Consider the following 18795-nt stretch of genomic DNA (forward strand, 5'->3'; position numbering starts at 1 on the left):
CTCTCCAAAAACAGCTCTGAATTGTAAATCAATTCAGTAATTCCAATATTATGTGCTGAGTATCCCCCAAACAAACTGGCTAGTGAGCTGAAGCAGGTATCCCACAAACTAGGTTCACACTGGGCAGCACATGCAGAGTGAGGGTCTTGACCAGTCAAACGTCCTTGACCTAAGTGGTGTGTGGTGTGACCTCTCAGTGCACAAAGAAAAACACAACTAAAATATTATGAAATCTGAGATTAATTTTTTTCAAGAGTGGCACAACTTTTCTAGAAACAGAGTCATAGCAAGTTCATTTTTTATAGCTGTCCAGAATTTGTTTTTTTAAAAACAGCCTTTAACAAGCAATAATTAATGTCAATTCTCTTCTTCTTCCCCATCCCTTGAGTGAAGCCTCAGCATTCCTTTAAATGCCATTGTTTCAGGGGATATCAGAGTAAATATGCAAGATGATACCTACTTGCCAATCCCTGGGTTAGTCTGTAAGAGGTTCTGGGAGATAGTGATACAGGTTTAAACTGCAATAGGAATAGGAGACAGTGGAGTATCTAACTGGTGGCTCTCAGAAGCTTGGAGAGAATGGATTTTGAATTTTAACTGGGGAACAGTAAATTCCATCCCCTAAACTGAAAGGTGCAAATAGACGCCTTATGATACAGTTCTTCCCATATTCCCTCACAGTATTTGTGCTAGGCATGTGCATAATCATTAACTGAGAGCATCAAAATCTAGCTCTTTGTGGGGACTGTGTGATAAATTACTACAGAGGAGGAGAATTCACCTTCTATTTGACAACACTGATATTGAAACCAAGAGTCCTTATGACTTCGATTTAATTTAGTTTTATACTAGCTCTAGAAATCTCTCCCTCTCCCTCCCTCTCACCCTTTCTCTATCCCTCATATACCTACCTTTCCCCCATCATCAGCAACAACACCCTGAAACGTAGCAGGAAACAGTACCTAGATCATGGTAACATGGTCTGGACCTCTGACAGGCTAAGGATAATATCTTAACCCAAGTTATGTTTCAGTTCCTGAGCCCCAAGGTAGAACGACACCCTTACTACTTTCCCATTAGACCCAAACCTCGGAGCTGTCCTCAAGACCTGGAAAAATGATTCATTACCCTTTCCTCACCTCTGACCAATCAGTGCCCCAACCCCTAACCCACAGTGTCTTGGGATTTTGCCCTATATAATCTGTAACCTACAAGCTACCAGGGAGTTGGGTCTTTAGCATCAGCTCTCCATCTCTGGATTGGTCAAATACAATAGTAAACTATTTTTCTTTCTATACTGCAATCTCCTGCTCGTACATTTCTTTGGGCCAGTGCGTGCAGGCAGGTGGACTCAAGGAAAAACATTGGGGCTCCAGTAACAATATTCTTAAGAGCACATAAAGGCTTTACATATACTATTCAGAGATTCCCAAAAGAGGGGATAAATGGATAGGAAACCTTTTAAAGGTCTTAGGAGAGAGGACTGAATCTTTACAATCATGCAATTATTAAAACATGTAAGGTGAATTGACACTGTCCCCTGAAATATGTTTTTGTTCCCATTAGAACTGATTTGTTATGCAGGAATAAATTCACATAATTTTTTCACGGGCAATGTATATTCTTTTTAATGTTAACAAGCATGGAGGAATATTTTATGGTAATTTTAGTGACCAGAATATGATACTGCATTGTAATGATTACTTGAGTATATAGAACCTACTAAGTTCCAGGTGCAGAGACTTTAAAAACAAACAAACAAAACAAAAAAAACATGTAGCCCAGCCGGCGTGGCTCAGTGGTTGAGCGTCAACCCATGAACCAGGAGATCGATTCGGTCAGGGCACATGCTCAGGTTGGGGGCTCAATTTCCAGTAGGGGGCGTGCAGAAGGCAGCCAATCAATGACTCTAATTATTGATGTTTCTATCTCTCCCTCTACCTCTCTCTGAAATCAATAAAAACATAGTTTAAAAAAAACAAAAACAAAAAAAAACATGTTCGGTGATCAAGAACATTATACCACATCTTTAAGGCTGCAGACAGAGTGGAACATTCCAGTTTAGAAATACATGAATTCCAAAGGACTATGGTCTCATTCAGCCCCAAACAGCCACAATTTGTTTCTAGGGCTGGTAAATTCCCCTCAGGCAGTGACTTTTGTAAAAGGGAATAAGAAAGGTTTCCATTCCTTCTGAGCATTCTCAAGATCCTTTGCTGCACTCACATTTAACCCAAGGGCATGAGAGCAGACTATTTACTCTGAAACTGCATTTCTTTAATACAGCTCTGGAGAGGATTGTTTCTAAGAACTAAGAGTCACATTGCTTTCTACCCTTTGCCATTTACTACAACTGAACCCTCAGCTGCGCTGTAGCACAATCTGCCAACAAGGAATAGCCACTAACTGAGAACCCCCTTTGTCCATGAGGACCCAACTTCTGTACAAATGTGGAAGGGAAACCATCCAAGATTTTGAATGAGTGGGCTAAAAGTATGCACCAGTATAGACACAAAATGTCTTATTGTGACAGTCTGCTAGAGGTATCAGGAGTTACATTTTGAGAAACACTTGAAGCCACAGAGCTATTTCTCTTTCAAACATATTGACACCACAGATGTAAAAAAAAAAAAAAAAAAAAGCACACACAGTTAATGAGCCCACAACACACCCAAATGCTCTGAGAAGTTAGCCAAAACCTAGGAGAAAACTATTAATATGACACGGGCCAGGGAATAGGATCAGTGTGATTAGCTTGACTTGACAGCTGTGAATCGAAGTCAACCACACCATGTAACCTTCCTGGGAATGGGCAAGTTTTTTTCCCCCTAAAGATTTCATTACCAGTAACATGACATTAGGGACACAAGACATTACCCCGAGCCTCTAAAATAGATTTACTATCCATAGCCTCAGAGGCCTCTACTGAGATCTTGGCTGGGATTTCAACTAAAATTTTTTCTAAGTTTTTAAAAACTTTGGGAAAGATTCTGAATAGACAAGACAACCTAAAGTTGTTCCAGTTGTTCCTCAAATATGAAGTTATAACTCTTAAATTTACTTTAGGGGGGGTAAGAATTGCCTGGGTAATAGGAATGGGATGAAGACATTTGGTTCCCACTGATCTCATGACCCCATTATGGAAAAGTGATTCTTAAAAATATGTAAATGTATACAAAATATATTAACACACACACACACACACACACACACACACAGAGTTTTCAGATCTATTACAACTTTGCCTGACTGCTGTCCCATCATCTTCAATGACACACACAATTTTGTCCGAAGTCTACTTACTTTGTATGACTGTTGCAGAGACAAAGCATCTGACTCAGGAGTATAAATTCGCTAAAGAAATATATGACTATCGGTCATGTTTTGAATGTCAATGAAAATAGCTATTTAACCACAGCAGGGCTGTGGTAGAATCTAAGCTTTAGCCTATATTTATTTATGACTACATGATTGGGGGAAGGGGGAGGAACAGCAAGAATATGCCAGAAATTCCAAAGGAGAAAAAAATTTTTTAAATAGCTTTACTCTTAAGGCCTCTTTTTGTGTGTTGTTTACAACGCAACAACCAAAACAAGCTCCCTTCGGTGTGTACTCTCATACACCTCTGATGAGGAGAGAGTTTTGGCTCTTACCTCAGAAAGAAAAACCAGAACTTATTTCAGGAACATCAAAGTAGCAACTGTCAGAAAGAAAGATTCTGACAAACTTACCAGGAGGTGTGCAGGCATCCGCAGGAGACTGGACAAAAGTGGACCGCCTTTTGGTTGGCATGGGCAAAGCCATTTTCTGTTCTTTATGCTTTGCCAGTGCAGCTTGAACTGCTTCTGTGTGAATATCTGAAAGAATAAATATTTGCATTTATTAGCTCCTGGCTCTTAAAGTATTTTACTTCTGTGAGCTGACCTATCACTGCCTCAGTTGTTGAAAAGGGGATGTTTAGGTGATTTTTATTTATCATTTGTGTTAAAATATAAGGGCTGATGTCACTTGCTTGTCACGTTGGCCACAAAAGAATTCAGCTCTCCACTTGAATGTCTAATTGGAATCTCAAAATTAACATAACCAGACAGAACTCATGACTCTCCACTCCTACCCTCAAACTCACTCTACATTTCTACAAATCAGACCATATTGTACACAGTATTTTGGATTCTTTGATTTTTTTTTTTAACTCTTACATACTCCTACTGAGGTAGATAACAAATGAAGTGACTCTCTAGTTCCCAACAATTTCCTCTCCTCAGGTAATGGGCCCAACCCACATGCAAACCATAGGCCTGTCTGTGCTAAATAAATGTGCTCCTTATAAGAGCTGGACCAATCAGATCCTTTGCTGAGGGGGTGGGGGTTAAACACTGAATCAAGAAATTGCAGGTCCTAGAGCTGAGTCTTTATGACATTGCCTTAGAAAGAAGAAAGGTCCTTGAACTTCATGATTGAGAGCCTCAGAATTGTTTCATTCAACCAAAAAAACCCTCACTGATTTAACTAGAAACATCTTTCTGTGTAAATACAGACCTACAATACAATTTTAAGGGCTGTATAGTATTTCACTGCATGATATGCCATAATTTTTCTTTTTTTTTTTAATGTAGCTTTATTGATTTCAGAGAGAGGAAAGGAGAGGGAGAGAGCGAGATAGAAACATCAATGATGACAGAGTCATTGATCGAGCCTGCAACCTGGACATGTGCCCTGACTGGGAATCAAACCCCGATCACCTGGATCCTAGGTCGACGCTCAACTGCTAAGCCACGCCCGGCCGGGCATTTATTTTTATTTTTATTTTTTGATGTGCCATAATTTCTTTAGGCAACCTTGTTTCCAAATTTTTGCAAATATTCATAGCAATTCTTCATAGCAAGACTAATTCAGTATTTTCACTTTATCACACATGTCTAATCCTATTTCCTTAAGATTAATTACAATTATTGAGATATACAGGATCTTCTCTTACATAACCATAGTACATTTATCAAAATCCAGAAACTCAAAATTGATACTATTATCTAACCCCCAACCCATATTTCAACTTAGCCAATAGTCCCAATAATGTCCTCTATAGTTTTTCTGCCCCTGCTCTGGGACCCAATATAAAATCACACATTACATTTAGTTGTCATGTCTCTCTATCATCCTATAACCGGGAACAGTTTCTCAACCTTTGTCTCTCATTACCTTCACATTTTTGTACAGACTAGTTATATTGCAGAATATCCCTTAATTTTGGTTTTGTTAATACTTCTTCATAATTACATTCAGATTCTGCATTTTGGCAGGAATACCACAGAACTAATGTGTCTCCTTGAAAGACGTCAGGATGCATCTGCCTTATTAGTGGTGACAGTAACTTTGATTACTTGGTTAAAATGGTGTCTGCTAAGTTAATCCACTATAAAGTCACTATTCTTCCCTTTGTGTAATTAGTTAATTTATGGGTGAATGCTTTTGAGACTACATAAATGTTATATACTTCACTAAACTTTCACCCACTAGTTTTAGCATCCACTGATGATTCTTGGCTGGATCAATTATTTCTATAATGGTTACAAAATGGTGGTTTTATAACTCCATCATTCCTTCTGTGTTTATTAGTTGGTATTCTAAGAAAAAGCTAAAGACCGCATATACAACAGCAGTCCCTTAATATTATAATGGAGATGAAAAATTCCTATCGCCAAGCGCTGTAGCACAACACATTCATTACTCATGTTTGTGGTGATGCTGGTGTAAACAAACAAGACTGCACTCCCAGTCATATAAAAGTATAGCACATACAATTATGTATAGTACATAATATCTGATAATGGTAGTAAACGACTATGTTACTGTTTATGTATTTAGTATACAGTGGTACCTCGGTTTTCGAACGTAACCTGTTCTAGAGACCACTTGAGTTCTGAAGCGTTAGAAAACCGAGGAATCAACAGCTGACAGCTGGGCCTCGGGATCTTGCCCTCAGCGGAAGCTGCGTGGCGTGTTCGAATTCCAAGGCGTGTTCGAAAACCAAAGCATTTCCTTCCAGGTTTACGGCGTTCATAAACCGAAATGCTCGTCAACAGAAGCATTCGAAAACGGAGGTACCACTGTATTTTTTATCATTATTTTAGAGTGTACTCTTTCTACTTATAAAAGAAAAGTTTGCTGTAAAATAATATGCTGTGTTACACTGGTAGCAGCCTCATACATCTCCTGTTTACTTTGTCTCCTGATTGTATTACTTTCTCTTGTGCTTGATTTCATCTCATGCTGTTTTATACAGTGGCATGCTGTACAGGCTTGCAGCCTAGGAGCAACAGGCTATAACATACAGCCTAGGTGTGTAGTAGGCTATACCATCTAGGTGTGTGTAGTGCACTCTGATATTTGCATAATGATGAAGTTGCCTAACGATACATTCTCAGAACACATCCCTGCTGTTAAACGGCACATGACTGTGTATCAATATGGGCCTATTGATTCTCACTTAATTCCATGACTATTCTGTTACTATCACTACTTATTTTGATGTTGTACTAATATTATCCCAGATTTGGCCAACAGGAGCCCCTTCAAACCAACTCTTACGTCCTTTTGACACATCCCCATCATTTTGAGCAGTTATTTATTTTCCGGTACAAGATGTTCCAGGCTCATATGGTACATTCCCTGCTCCAGCACTAAAATTATACATTTCTCCAAGGAGACTTGGCTCCTTTTAGTGGAGAATGGTATAAAATCCAAGATCTCAGCATCAGAAGTGCTCCGTGCTATTGGGGTATCTTTTTTCTAAGCCCTTACAGTGGATGAAGGAATATAAATATAAACATAAACATTCCCACATATATCTACATTTATTTCCATCTATATCTATATTAAAAACCATGAGTTCATATTAACACCTCCAATTCCAGTTTAACACCATAGAATTCATTCTACCCCTTCCTATTTGTACCTCCATTCTCTAATAGTAAGAAACCTGCTTCACAATATCCTCTATCTATTTCAACTTGTTCACTTAATCCTACAATACACAAAAAGTAGCTCTGAAACTGCTATCCTGTATCACTATGAAAAATAAATCTAACTAGAGCTCAATATTTGTTTGCAGTTCTTTCTGTCTTTAGTCTAAGTAAAAAGACTGTGTTCAGAAGCTATTTGGGTTAGTTCTCAACCCCTCCCTCTTTGGTGTGGTTATATTATTCTACTGAATAATACAATTAGGATCATTTGTTTTTATTTATATTCCTTAGATCCCTCCCAATGTTGCAAACATGTGACAATATAAGAAATATATATCTGGTCTCTTCCCCAGTCTCTGACACTAAGCTCCTAATGCCCTTGCAATTTTGTGAGTGATCGGAGTGCCTTCAGGATGGGGGCTGTTCACCAGAAAGACCAGGCCATAATTAGAAGCTGAGAACTTCAACCTCCCCCTCCATCCTCCAGGGAAGGGAGAGGGGCTAGGGATTGAGCTAATTGCCAATGACCAATGATTTAATCAAGCGTGCCTACATAATGGAACATCCACAAAAACCCTAAACAAAGGGGTTTGGAGAGCTTCTGGGTTAGTGAATGCATCCACATGCCAGCAGGGTGGTGCATCCCAGACTCCATGGGGACAGAAACTACTGGGCTTGAGTCTCTTCTGAACCTTGCTCTATATACCTTTTTATCTCGCTGACTGTTCGTATCCTTTATAATAAACTGGTAACAGTATTTCCCTGGGTTCTGTGAGCCGATACAGCAAATTATCAAACCTGAGGAGGGGGTCATGAATACCCAATTTATAGCCAGAGGTGTGGATAGCATGGAAACCCTCTACTTGTGATTGGCATCTGAGGGTGGGGCAGTCTTGGGGGAAAAGAGCCCTTAACTTACGGAGTGTGCAATAACTCCAGGTAGTTAGTGTCAGAATTGTATTAAATTGTAGGATACCTGCATGGTGTATGCAGACTAGAGAACTGCTTGATGTAGAAAACCCACACATTTGTTGTCAGGAGTGGTGAGAGTAGAGAAACAGTTTTCCTTTAATTAAGACGATTCCAAAAGGTAACCTAAAGATGCATTACTGCCTCAAAAATTACTTTAACCCTAATTCCACCCACTATCTACAGGTAACCAATCTTCTTAATTATTGGTTTAAATAAGCAGGTAAGTGTCTATTTTCTCATTTTCCTGTCTTTCATACACAAAGGTAACATATTATATATATATTTTTTGTACTGTGCTTTTTTTCACTTAATAACATATCCTGGAAATCATTCTATATCAGCTATTAGAGATCTTCATTCTTTTTTATAGCTGCAGAGCACTCCATTCGATGTAAACCACAGTTTATCCAACTACTATCATGTAAGTGCTTTCAACATTTTACAATTACAAATAATGATGCAACAAGAAGCCTTGTGCAAATATATTTTTATACTGATGAGAATGTATCTTCAGGGTAAATTCCTACAAGTGAGACTCCTAAATCAAAAAGTGAATATATTTTAATTTTGTTACATCTTGCCAAATTCCCCTCCAAAAGAATATTATCACGTTGCCTTCCTATCAGTAATGTATAGCAGTGCCTGCTTCCCCATAGCCTCTCTAACAGAGCGTGTTGTCTAGCTTTTTGATTGTTGCCAGTTTGGCAGTTGAGAAATGATATCTTAGTACACTTTCAATTTGCACTTCTTTTATCATTAGTGAGATTAAAAATCCTTACAGAGTATTTAAGGGCCACTTTGTAAGTGAAATGAATGCTCATGTCACCCGACCATTTTTCTATTGGGTTTCTGAGTTTATTTTCCCTTAATTTTTAAGAGTTCTTACTATGTAAGGAATAGTAGCTCTTTATCTCTGATATACGTTAGAAATGTTTTCTTTAAGTTTGTCATTTGTCTTTTGATATTGTTTTTAGTGGTTTATTGTTATACAAAAGTTTTGGGTTTTTTAAAGCTCTCAAGTCAACAATCTAACTTTATACCTGAAAGAACTCAAAAAAGAACAAGAAATAAAACCAAAGGAAGTAAAAGGAGGAAATAACAAGGACTAAAAGAGAAATAAACAAAATAGAGAATTTTTTAAATGGGGGGGTGGAAATCAATGAACAGTGGTTGTTTTTTTAAAAGATCAACACAATTGACAACCTTTAACTAGATTTACAAGAAAAAAAGGGAAAAGACTCAAATAACTAAAATCAGAAATGAAAGAGAAAAAACATTAACAACGGATGCCTTAGAAATAAATTAGTATCCTTAAGTTTAAAAAAAAAAGGGGGGGACTCTTGCAAATAAATTAGAAAAGATAAACAACCCAATTTTTTTTTTTTAAATAGGCTTAGGGAATGAACAGGTAGTTTACAGAAGCAGCACAAATGGATAACAAACATATCCCCAAATGTCCAATCCCATTAGTAATAAATAACACTTCTACCAACAGGGTAGGAGTGTGTCTATTTCCCCACATCTATAGATAACAGTGGACCATTTATTTTTTCATCTTTCCCAAAAAGAGAAGTGGGAAATGTTATTTTACAGTTTTATAGCAGCTGCTTCTAGGCTTGTTTTTAATGAAGTGGTTAAGACACGGTGCATAAGTGGCACAGCTGACCTTTAAGGGCCAGGAGCAGAACAAACACCAAGCACCTCTACCTGTCAGGACAGACAGAGACATGGATATATATGGAAAGACTGAAAGGCAGATGTGTGGGTAGGTTAGTAGAAAAGTACACTTCAAGGAGTTATCTACAAGCCAACAAAGTCATGCCATTTTTACCAAGTTCTGAGGTGCCAACCACTTTAACATTTTAAATTAAGGCAGAGGCACCAACTATTAAGTTCTGTAACATTAGAATATTACATTAATTTTGGCACTACTCTGTGTGCTGGTGGGGAGGGGCAGTGAAATTTTAATTATGCATTTCACATTCCTGTTTTCACAAATTGTGTTTTTTTAGCGTGGGATATCTATATAGCAAATGGCTATTCATCCTTCAAAATGGCCCAGACTTTACCCTTGACAGTGCCCAGCACCCAGGCTCCTTCCCCAGTCACCCCCTCTGGTATGCCGCCTCTGTAACCTGTATAAAGGATTCCTGTGTTTTCATCTGTGTTTCTCTAGTATCTAAACTGTGCTCGACTCATAGGAAGTCTACAATAAATACTTGCTGAACTGAACGCAATTTACCTTCCTGGGTATGAGAAAGTATATTAAAATAGAAGTAAAATGGTCTTGGTGGCAGCCACCTTAGCAAATGTCACCAGGTCAGAGACAGCAACGTTCTCAATTAGGATGACATAGGGAGTTACTATTGCATTTAGCTCCCAGCATTAAGTCAGAAGAATCTACACTGGGTCAGAATCACCCTGCCCCTGGCCAGCTAGGCCACCAGCTTCCTTCTCCTCGCTCTGGGGGTCGACATCTACTTCAAGGGGGCCCCCAATCCTCTCATACAGGCCTTTGCTGAATTAAAGTTTGTAAGTAAATGGTTTTAAAGAAAAAAAAAAAAAGAATAAGAACAATAATTGATTTATCTTTTGGCCAGGTTGTCGTGGCTCGGTGGTTGAGCACCAACCTATGATACAGAAGGTCAAGGGACATGCCCGGGTTTCGGGCTCGAGCCCCAGTAGGGGGTGTGCAGGAGGCAGCCGATCAATGACTCTCTCTTATCATTGGTGCTTCTATCTCTCTCTCTCCCTCTCACTTCCTCTCTCTGAAATCAACAAAGACATATTTTAAAATAAATAAATAAAATAAAAAATAAATAAAAACTATTTTTTGTTTAAAATTAATATACATAAATTTTATGTTACATGTATCTTGTATTTTACCACAATTAAAAATACTGGGGGGGAAAATTATATATATATTGGAAAAAAAATCTAAAACACATAATGCTGAAGTGAAAATTTTCCTTAGACTCACCACTTCCCAGAAATAATCCCACCTCAATAGTTTGGTACATATTTTTTCAGATTTCTGTGTCTTTGTACATAATAATACATACGATTATTAATATTCACAAAACTGGATCACATTTTACATAGTATTTTGCGTTTGTTACTTTAAAATATATTTTCACCTGGCCAGTGTTGTTCAGTGGTTGAGTGTCAACCTATGAACCAGGGGGTCACGGTTTGATTTCAGGTCAGGGCACATGCCCAGGTTTCAGGCTCTATCCCCAGTAGAGGAGGCAGCTGATCAATAATTCTCTCACATCACTGATGTTTCTATCTCTCTCTCCCTCTCTCTGAAATCAATAAAAACATATTTTACATATATATTACATCTCTCCATATCTGCACAAATAGATCTACCTAATTTTTTTTCTATGAGCCTTCACAGAATTTTTAAGTCAGCTTTCATATAATTCCATTATATGTGAAATTATGTAGTTATGTAAGCATACTATAACTTATCTAACCACTGTATTATTACAAATATTACTACAACACACACACACACATATGTATATATTTGTGCACATATATAGATGTTTAAAATAAATTCCTAGAAGTGGAATTTCTGGGTCAAAGTGCATGAATATTTATAGTTTAAAAGATATTTCCAAACTGTTGCACTATCACTTTCAAGACCACAATGCCAACTTACTTTTGGCTCTGAAATGAAATATTTTTTACTGTATTTATATTATACTATTTTAGTGTCCCTGAGATTTACTTAGTTGAATCAAGATTACCATATTTAATTGAATCTATGATGATATTTTATATAAAACATATCCTGATTTCAGACATATTAAAATATAAAAAGCATCTTTTTGTATTAGGTGAAATATGGTTCTTAGCTGTCTTGGAAAACAAATGATTAACTGCTTATACTCAGAAAAAGCACTTTCTCAACAAGAGAACAGCAGCAAATCAAATGCTCACACTACACAATTAATTACTGTAAACCTTTCCAAAATTATATTTTTGCATAAGATATAAACATATGATGACAAACTTGCTAAAACTAGGGAATTATTCACATTAAACAAGCTTTAGAAGGCCCATTTGAATAATTAATAATTACAGGCATGTTCTTTGCCACAAAGATTCACAGCATCAGGCCACAGAACAAATCAAAGCACCCAACTATTTTCTAACATGATAAACCCTGGCCAATATACCCATGGGCAAAGAAGATGTTCACAGTCACTGTACTAGCCAAGCCTCTTGCTTATAAGAACAGGCTGCTCTCTCTTAACTGGACTTGACTCATTCACCAGCACACAATTCTTCTTGATCTTTGATAAAGAAATCGCTTCTGAAGTTCAGTCCCTAGACACAGCTGCCTTTGGACATCTCTGCCAGCAGCACATGAGGGCTGGGTATCACTTTCCAGCACTAATGTTTGAGCTGAAGAAGGTGATACTAATACTCCTTTAAAGTCCTGTTTTGCTTTTGTTTTGTTTGAGGTGGCTAACTGCTAAAAAGATTAACATGAAAGGACTTGTCAGAATGACAATCAGGCCCTGGCCGGGTAGCTTAGTTGGTTAGAGCGTCTTCTGGATACACCAAGGTTGTGGGTTCAATCTCCGGTCAGGACACATAGAAGAAGCAACCAATGAATATATAAATAAGCGGAACAACAAAATCAATGCCTTTCCCCCCCTTCTCTAAAAAATCAGTAAAAATTTTAAAAAGAAAAAAAGAATGACAATCAGATCACTTGCCATATCAGGCATTAGTGGATATTCTACACTTGTGTCTGTAACATGTGTGTAGAAATGTGCATCATGCCTTGATTTGCAGGAAAAAGAGGTACTGAGTAAGTATAGTACTTGAAATGTCAGACCCTCTTGGCTAAGCACAGAAAGAAGAATCAGGTCAGATGACCTAAACTCTGAATAAATAAAAGCTCTTTATACCGAGTCTGAAACATGAAACACTAAGTCTATTTAGATTGAATTATGATTGGTTGAAATGTCATAGGTGTTAATAAGCCACCATCAAATAGAATTTTCCAGTGCCTCTTTCATCACTCAAGGCGTGTGTCTCTCTCCCGCTCTCCTCTAAGCTCCAGGAGCCCTTCTTTTGCTCTAACTTGTTTCCTGAGCCCATTTTTCTGATGGCTCACTTCTTCTACCTACCTCTGTGACGTTCTAAATAAACTTTCACTTATAATTTGAAAGAGAGAAATTTTCCAGTTGAACTTACATCCATATTAAATCCTTTTTGTGTACCCATCACTTTACTCTGAATGCTTGTGATTTTCACTAAACATACCCTATGTTCTTAAGCTTTTTTTGCAAGTGACTTGTAAATCTAAGCCTTCCTATGAATGGAATGGCAAAGAGGTAAAGTTCAACTCACATCAAATTCTATTACTTAGTTTGCTCTACTTCTGCTACTACTGTTGGTTTCTTATTCACGGAAGCCACGATTCTCAGAACATACTGAGTTTTCCTTTGCTACTTAGTTGAACAATTTCTAATATACTGAAAAAAATGTGATTTTCACCAAAATCCATGCTTGCAAACTTCCTCTTTCCCGTCCCCCTCATGACAACATTGCAGTCCTCTCATAGCTTTCAATATCTTCAGGGGGGGTTATTATTATTATATTTCAGAGAGAGGAAATGATCCTTTTTTCTCTACCTCCTCTTGGCCTACATTTCATACCTACCCTAAAAAAACAGTCCCAGTGAGACAAATATTCAAAACCTGACTATTAAATCTTCTTCAGTACCCCTGTACCTAAGACACTGAAGCCTGCTAACCAGTATATGATTTGCAAATTATACTTTTTGATATATGCAGTAAATCTGGGGGAAGGGGAAAAAAAAGGGTATAAAGGAACAGGGGCTACAGATCACAGTTAGGTTTTACTAGGTGAAGGTCAAAATTTTACAAGTCTGAATAAGCTCACTAAGGCCTTTTACTACATATGATCAGCTTGGACATAGGACGTAGAGAATCATTTTTTGGTTCTTTGCTAATCCTTTTATTATATGCTGTAAAAACAAACAGGAACTGGGACACAGTAGTGGTAGAGCATGCAGTGTGCAGCTGGGATGAGCTGCTAGAACAAGTACAAATCTGATTTGTACTGCTCTGCTGAAAATCCTTCAATGCTGTTCAAGGTTCCTCCAGACTGGGTCCCTAGTAACCTTGCTAGCGTCATCTCCCACCTCCTCTGGGCCCTTGCATTCTAAGTTCCAGCCATAATGAGTTGTTTTCAGGTCTACTATCTGATGCTATGTCCCTTTTACCTGGCCAACTCTTGTCTTTCTGCCACGACTCCGTTTAGATGTCCTGTTCTCTGAGAAAGCCTCCCCTGAGTGTTCAAGACCAGGTTAGGTACAAAGGAAAATTCTGGTGTGGCATACAGCCTCTATATTATTGGACACTTCTCCATTCCTCCTTCCAGTGTGTGAAAACATGTATCTAATAAAATCAGCTCACAACATGGGTGACACAGCTCTGCATCCAAGTCCTTTACCTCATTTTCTATGAAGCAGTTTCGGAGAGGATGCAACATACACCCCGTTTTTCAATTCAAAAAAAGGTTAAGGTAATCTTGGCTAGCACAAGTGAGTCAAATATCTAGAGAAAATAAACTTGCATTACAGTTTATCTCCTGGAACAATATATGTGCTGCAGAGATTATATGGGCAGCAGAAGGGCATGGGACAGGCTTGCTGCACCCACATCTTCCTGAGGGTCCTGGACATGGCATGCTCCCACTGCCAGCACAGCATGTTGCCTTCTCCCTTCCCATGGCTACTTTTTGGGTCAGAAGAAATAAAACTTAAGAGTTTGCTAATTTGAAATTGCATTGTGAGTTTTTGTTCCCGTTTCATCATTTACAGACTAATTAATAGCTCTGGCAAACACAGAAGGGCCTGCCTCTTCCAACCATAGTTCACTAAGCTCTCCCTACACACCACCTATGTGACCCTAGGCCTTTGCTTTCTTATTTACTTATTCACATTGCCTTTGTATTTGTCTGGCTCTCTCTCTGCCCTTGAGCACAGAAACGTCTTATTTGCTGCTGTATCCCCAGTAAATATTGAGTATCTAAATTACCTATCACATAATAGGCACTCAATAAATGACTGATAAAAAAATCAATATAGACCTGTTGGTACTTCAAGGAAACAAAACAGAAAAAAAATTTGAAGCTCTCAGGACACACAGTTCACACTAAGTCAGCAAAAACGATGCCACAGATAACTTCCAGTTCCTTCTCACCTGATCGGTATCGTTCATCCCTGGCTCCCCCAGATCGAGTTCGGTGGTACTTGGATGGAGCAGAAGTTTGAGCTGCAGATGGAGCAGGTGTCTGATTTCTATGTTCTTTCTGTGCTGCTGAATCAGTTTCTAAAAAAGGAAGATGGTTATCCAATAACAATAATAGCTAACATTTTCTGAGCACTTCACATCATTCCCACAACACTCTGAGATGGGTATTATTACCCCATCTATAGCAAAGGGTTAGAGAGCTTTGATATACATACAGAAAAATGATACAAAGACATCCAGGTGAAAAAATAATCAGCTTAGAGCCATAGCTGTGAACAGGTGATAGGAGAGAAATAGCAAAACAATCTATGTAAAGAGAATAAGCCATTCCAGAGACTCCAAGAACTGGTAGGCAGGGGGCTGGGGCAGGTACATGACCCCTAATCCTGCGAGTGGTACAAAGAATGGCTTGCAGAGCTTTAGTCTCCCCAACATAAGTTACTCCAAATAAATTTATCATTTAAGCAAAAGTAGGGTGTTTTACTATGCAAACATAGCTTCGAGTTATATCTAGTAGGCCCTCTTCCAACTGGAGTCACCCCTGAACCTTTCCCTTTCCAGGGTATGGTCTGTCCCACAGTCTGTTCTCCCAACATTTACTTTCTCATCAAGAATTCAGGAAGGGCCCAGCCGAGTGTGGCTCAGCGGTTGAGCATTGACCTAGGATCCTGGAGATCCCAGTTCGATTCCTGGTCAGGGTACATGCCCCGGTTGCAGGCTCGATCGCCAGTCGGGGGTGTGCAGGAGGCAGCCAATCAATGACTCTCTCATCATTAATGTTTCTTTTATATGTATCTTTATTGATTTCAGAGAGAGGAAAGGAGAGGGAGAGAGAGAGAGAGAAACATCAATGATGAGAGAGTCATTGATCGGCTGCAGCCCGTAACTGGCATGTGCCCTGACCAGGAATCGAACCCTGATCGCCTGGATCCTAGGTCAACACTTAACAGCTGAGCCACCCCTGGCCGGGCTCATCATTGATGTTTCAATCTCTCTCTCTCCCCCTCTCCCTTCCTCTCTCTGAAATCAGTAAAAATATATATATATTTTTTTTTTAAAAAAAAGAATATGGGAGAGAAAAAAGTAGGTAAAATAAGCAGAAGAAAAACACCTTAAGTTCTGATATTTTACAGTCCTTTTTTCCCCCAACGGTAGTCATAGTTTTTAAAAATATAGTAAGAACATTTAACATGATACCTACCCTTTTAATAAATTTTTAAATGCACAATAGTGTTAACTATATGCACAATGTTGCACAGCAGATTTTTAGAACTTATTCACCTTACATAGCTAAAACTTTTGACCCATTAGAGTAGCAACTCCCCACTTCCCCCTCCCCCAGCCCCTGGCAATCACCATTCTATTCTCTGCTTCTATCAGTATGAATATTTTAGATTCCTCCTGTAAGTGGAATCCTATAGTATTTGTCCTTCTGTGACTGGCTTATTCCACTCAGCATCATATCCTCCAGGCTCAATCATTTTGTCACACACTGCAAGATTTCCTTCTTTTTTAAGGCACATTTTAAGTTTCTTTAATAGCACTTAGTTGTGCCCAGAAAGGCAGCTTACACATAGCAAATTAGGTGTCCACTACAGTAAGATGTCATCCATCCAGCAATTGCACTGCTCCAGACCACAGCTGAGAATCAGCTTGCACAGTGGTCCAGGGACTGCAAGCAACAGCCTCACAGGCCTCAGTGAAGGCTGAGGGTATTATGGTACTACAGGAACTGGGACTCATAATGTCATTTCATTTTTTTAAAAATGATTAGCATGCTCAAGAGGCTGTATGTAAGAACTCTAGTTGATGTTCCCAGCTGAGCCCGCCAAGGCACTAGACGTGTGGGAAGCCATCTTGGACCTTCCAGACCAACCTGTACATACCAGGTGAAAGCATTTAGTGACCCAACTGGTACCAGTGGAGCACAAAAATCACCAACTGAATCCTTACTAAATTTCTGACCCACAAAATCAGAAGATATAATGTAAAGGTTGTTTTTGGGTGTGTTTTTAAAGTTTGATTATTTTTTATACATGGTTTTTAAGAAGGCAAAAGAGTGTTTTTTAAGATGTTCTGCACAAAAGCGCTTTTATGGATCCAGAAATGTTTATTTTTGATGGTTCCTGGTAGCTGAGATTTTTATTATAAAATATATTAACCAAGCAGAACATGTTTTAACACTGAGATTTTGAAAGGTAACGTCTGAGTTTGCAAACTGAAGTTTTTAATCAACCTAAATTCTCTTAATAATCTATTTCACAGAAGAGCTATATTGAGTTCTTAATATTTTCATACCTTGTTTCATTTGTTAGTTTTATTATTCTAGAATAGGAGTCAACACACTATAGTCCATGTCTGTTTTTATAAATAGTTTTATCAGAACACAGCCATACTCATCTGTTTACACACTGCCCTGGGTGCTTTGACACTAAAGGTAGAGCTGATTAGTTGTGACAGAGATTGTATGGTACTCAACACCTAAAATATTTACTATCTGGCTCATTACAGAAAAAGCTTGCCACCCCAGCCTATAACAATAAAAGCTAACATCTAAGTGTTTGCTTTGTGCTAGGCGCTGTGCATATAGAAGCATATATAAAAAGTTTCACATTTTTTCTTATTTCTCACAGCAACCCTACAAAGTCAGCACCATCACTATCAACTTACTACAGAAAAAGAAACAGACATGTATTATTTTATCCAAAATTACAGAACCAGAGAAAGACAGCCAAGATTCGAACCCAGGTCTGTCTAAACCAACTGGTTCTCCACCAGAAAAGGTTATAAAAAACATTGTGAAAATTCTCCCAAGACTCTTCAGAGGAAAGCAATTAAAGTTAATAATTTAGTCTGCGAGTATCTAAATGCTTCAGGATTTAGAGTCAGCAGCTAGACAATCACTTGCTTTTTTAAATTGCCTGCCTTCATGTGAAAGATTCTGCAAAAAACCCCTCCAAATAGCTTTCAGTCATTCATTAGAGAAATTATTTAAAACATATTCCAGTTGGGGTTGGGGAAGGTAGAAGAGGGTATGGAGGCATAAATGATAATGGAAGGAGACTGGACTTGGGGTGAACATACAATATAATATACAGATGATGTATTATAGAATTGTATATCTGAAACTTATATAATTTTATTAACCAATGTCATGCCAATAAACTCAATTAAAAAGTTAAAAAATATATTCCAAATAACTTTAAATAGAGAACAAAAAATAGAAAGGTGCTAATTTTATTAGCATGGTCAGATGATGCCGGAAGGAAATCACATTAGCACACATGAGGTACTTTGCTTGAAAATATGCACAGAGGAAATGATCTGACTTAGAGAATCAGGTTTAAAATACTAGCTTTGTATTACTTTTTGAAGGGCCAGATGAATATACAACTAAAGTACCTATCACTGATTATTTTTTAAATTAAATAAGCAGATTTGCTAGGATAGATCAAACCACCCTGCTAAGAAACATGGTACATCCAAAATTAGGCATTAGTAATCCAAAGTATGAAAGGAATGAATATAGATGCGCATTTCACAGGGGATGGGCATAA

The 18795-nt window shown here is 38.2% G+C and overlaps 1 protein-coding gene across 2 annotated transcripts in view; it reads right to left on the bottom strand.

The window, feature by feature from the left end:
- The window catches only part of DIP2B (disco interacting protein 2 homolog B), a 217815-nt gene that overhangs the window by 76578 nt on the left and 122442 nt on the right, over positions 1–18795 (bottom strand). For both annotated transcript variants that reach the window (XR_013998293.1, XM_081130198.1), the window contains exons 3-4: positions 15188–15316; positions 3732–3857 (exon numbers count right to left, since the gene is read on the bottom strand). Coding sequence is in view for 1 of the 2 variants with exons in the window: in XM_081130198.1 (XP_080986324.1) it covers positions 3732–3857; positions 15188–15316 (255 nt within the window). In the remaining variant the exon portion in view is untranslated. The remainder of the gene's footprint in view (positions 1–3731; positions 3858–15187; positions 15317–18795) is intronic.

The sequence above is a fragment of the Miniopterus schreibersii genome, assembly GCF_964146895.1.
Source record: "Miniopterus schreibersii genome assembly, chromosome: 2".
Classification (NCBI taxonomy): Eukaryota; Metazoa; Chordata; class Mammalia; order Chiroptera; family Miniopteridae; genus Miniopterus; species Miniopterus schreibersii.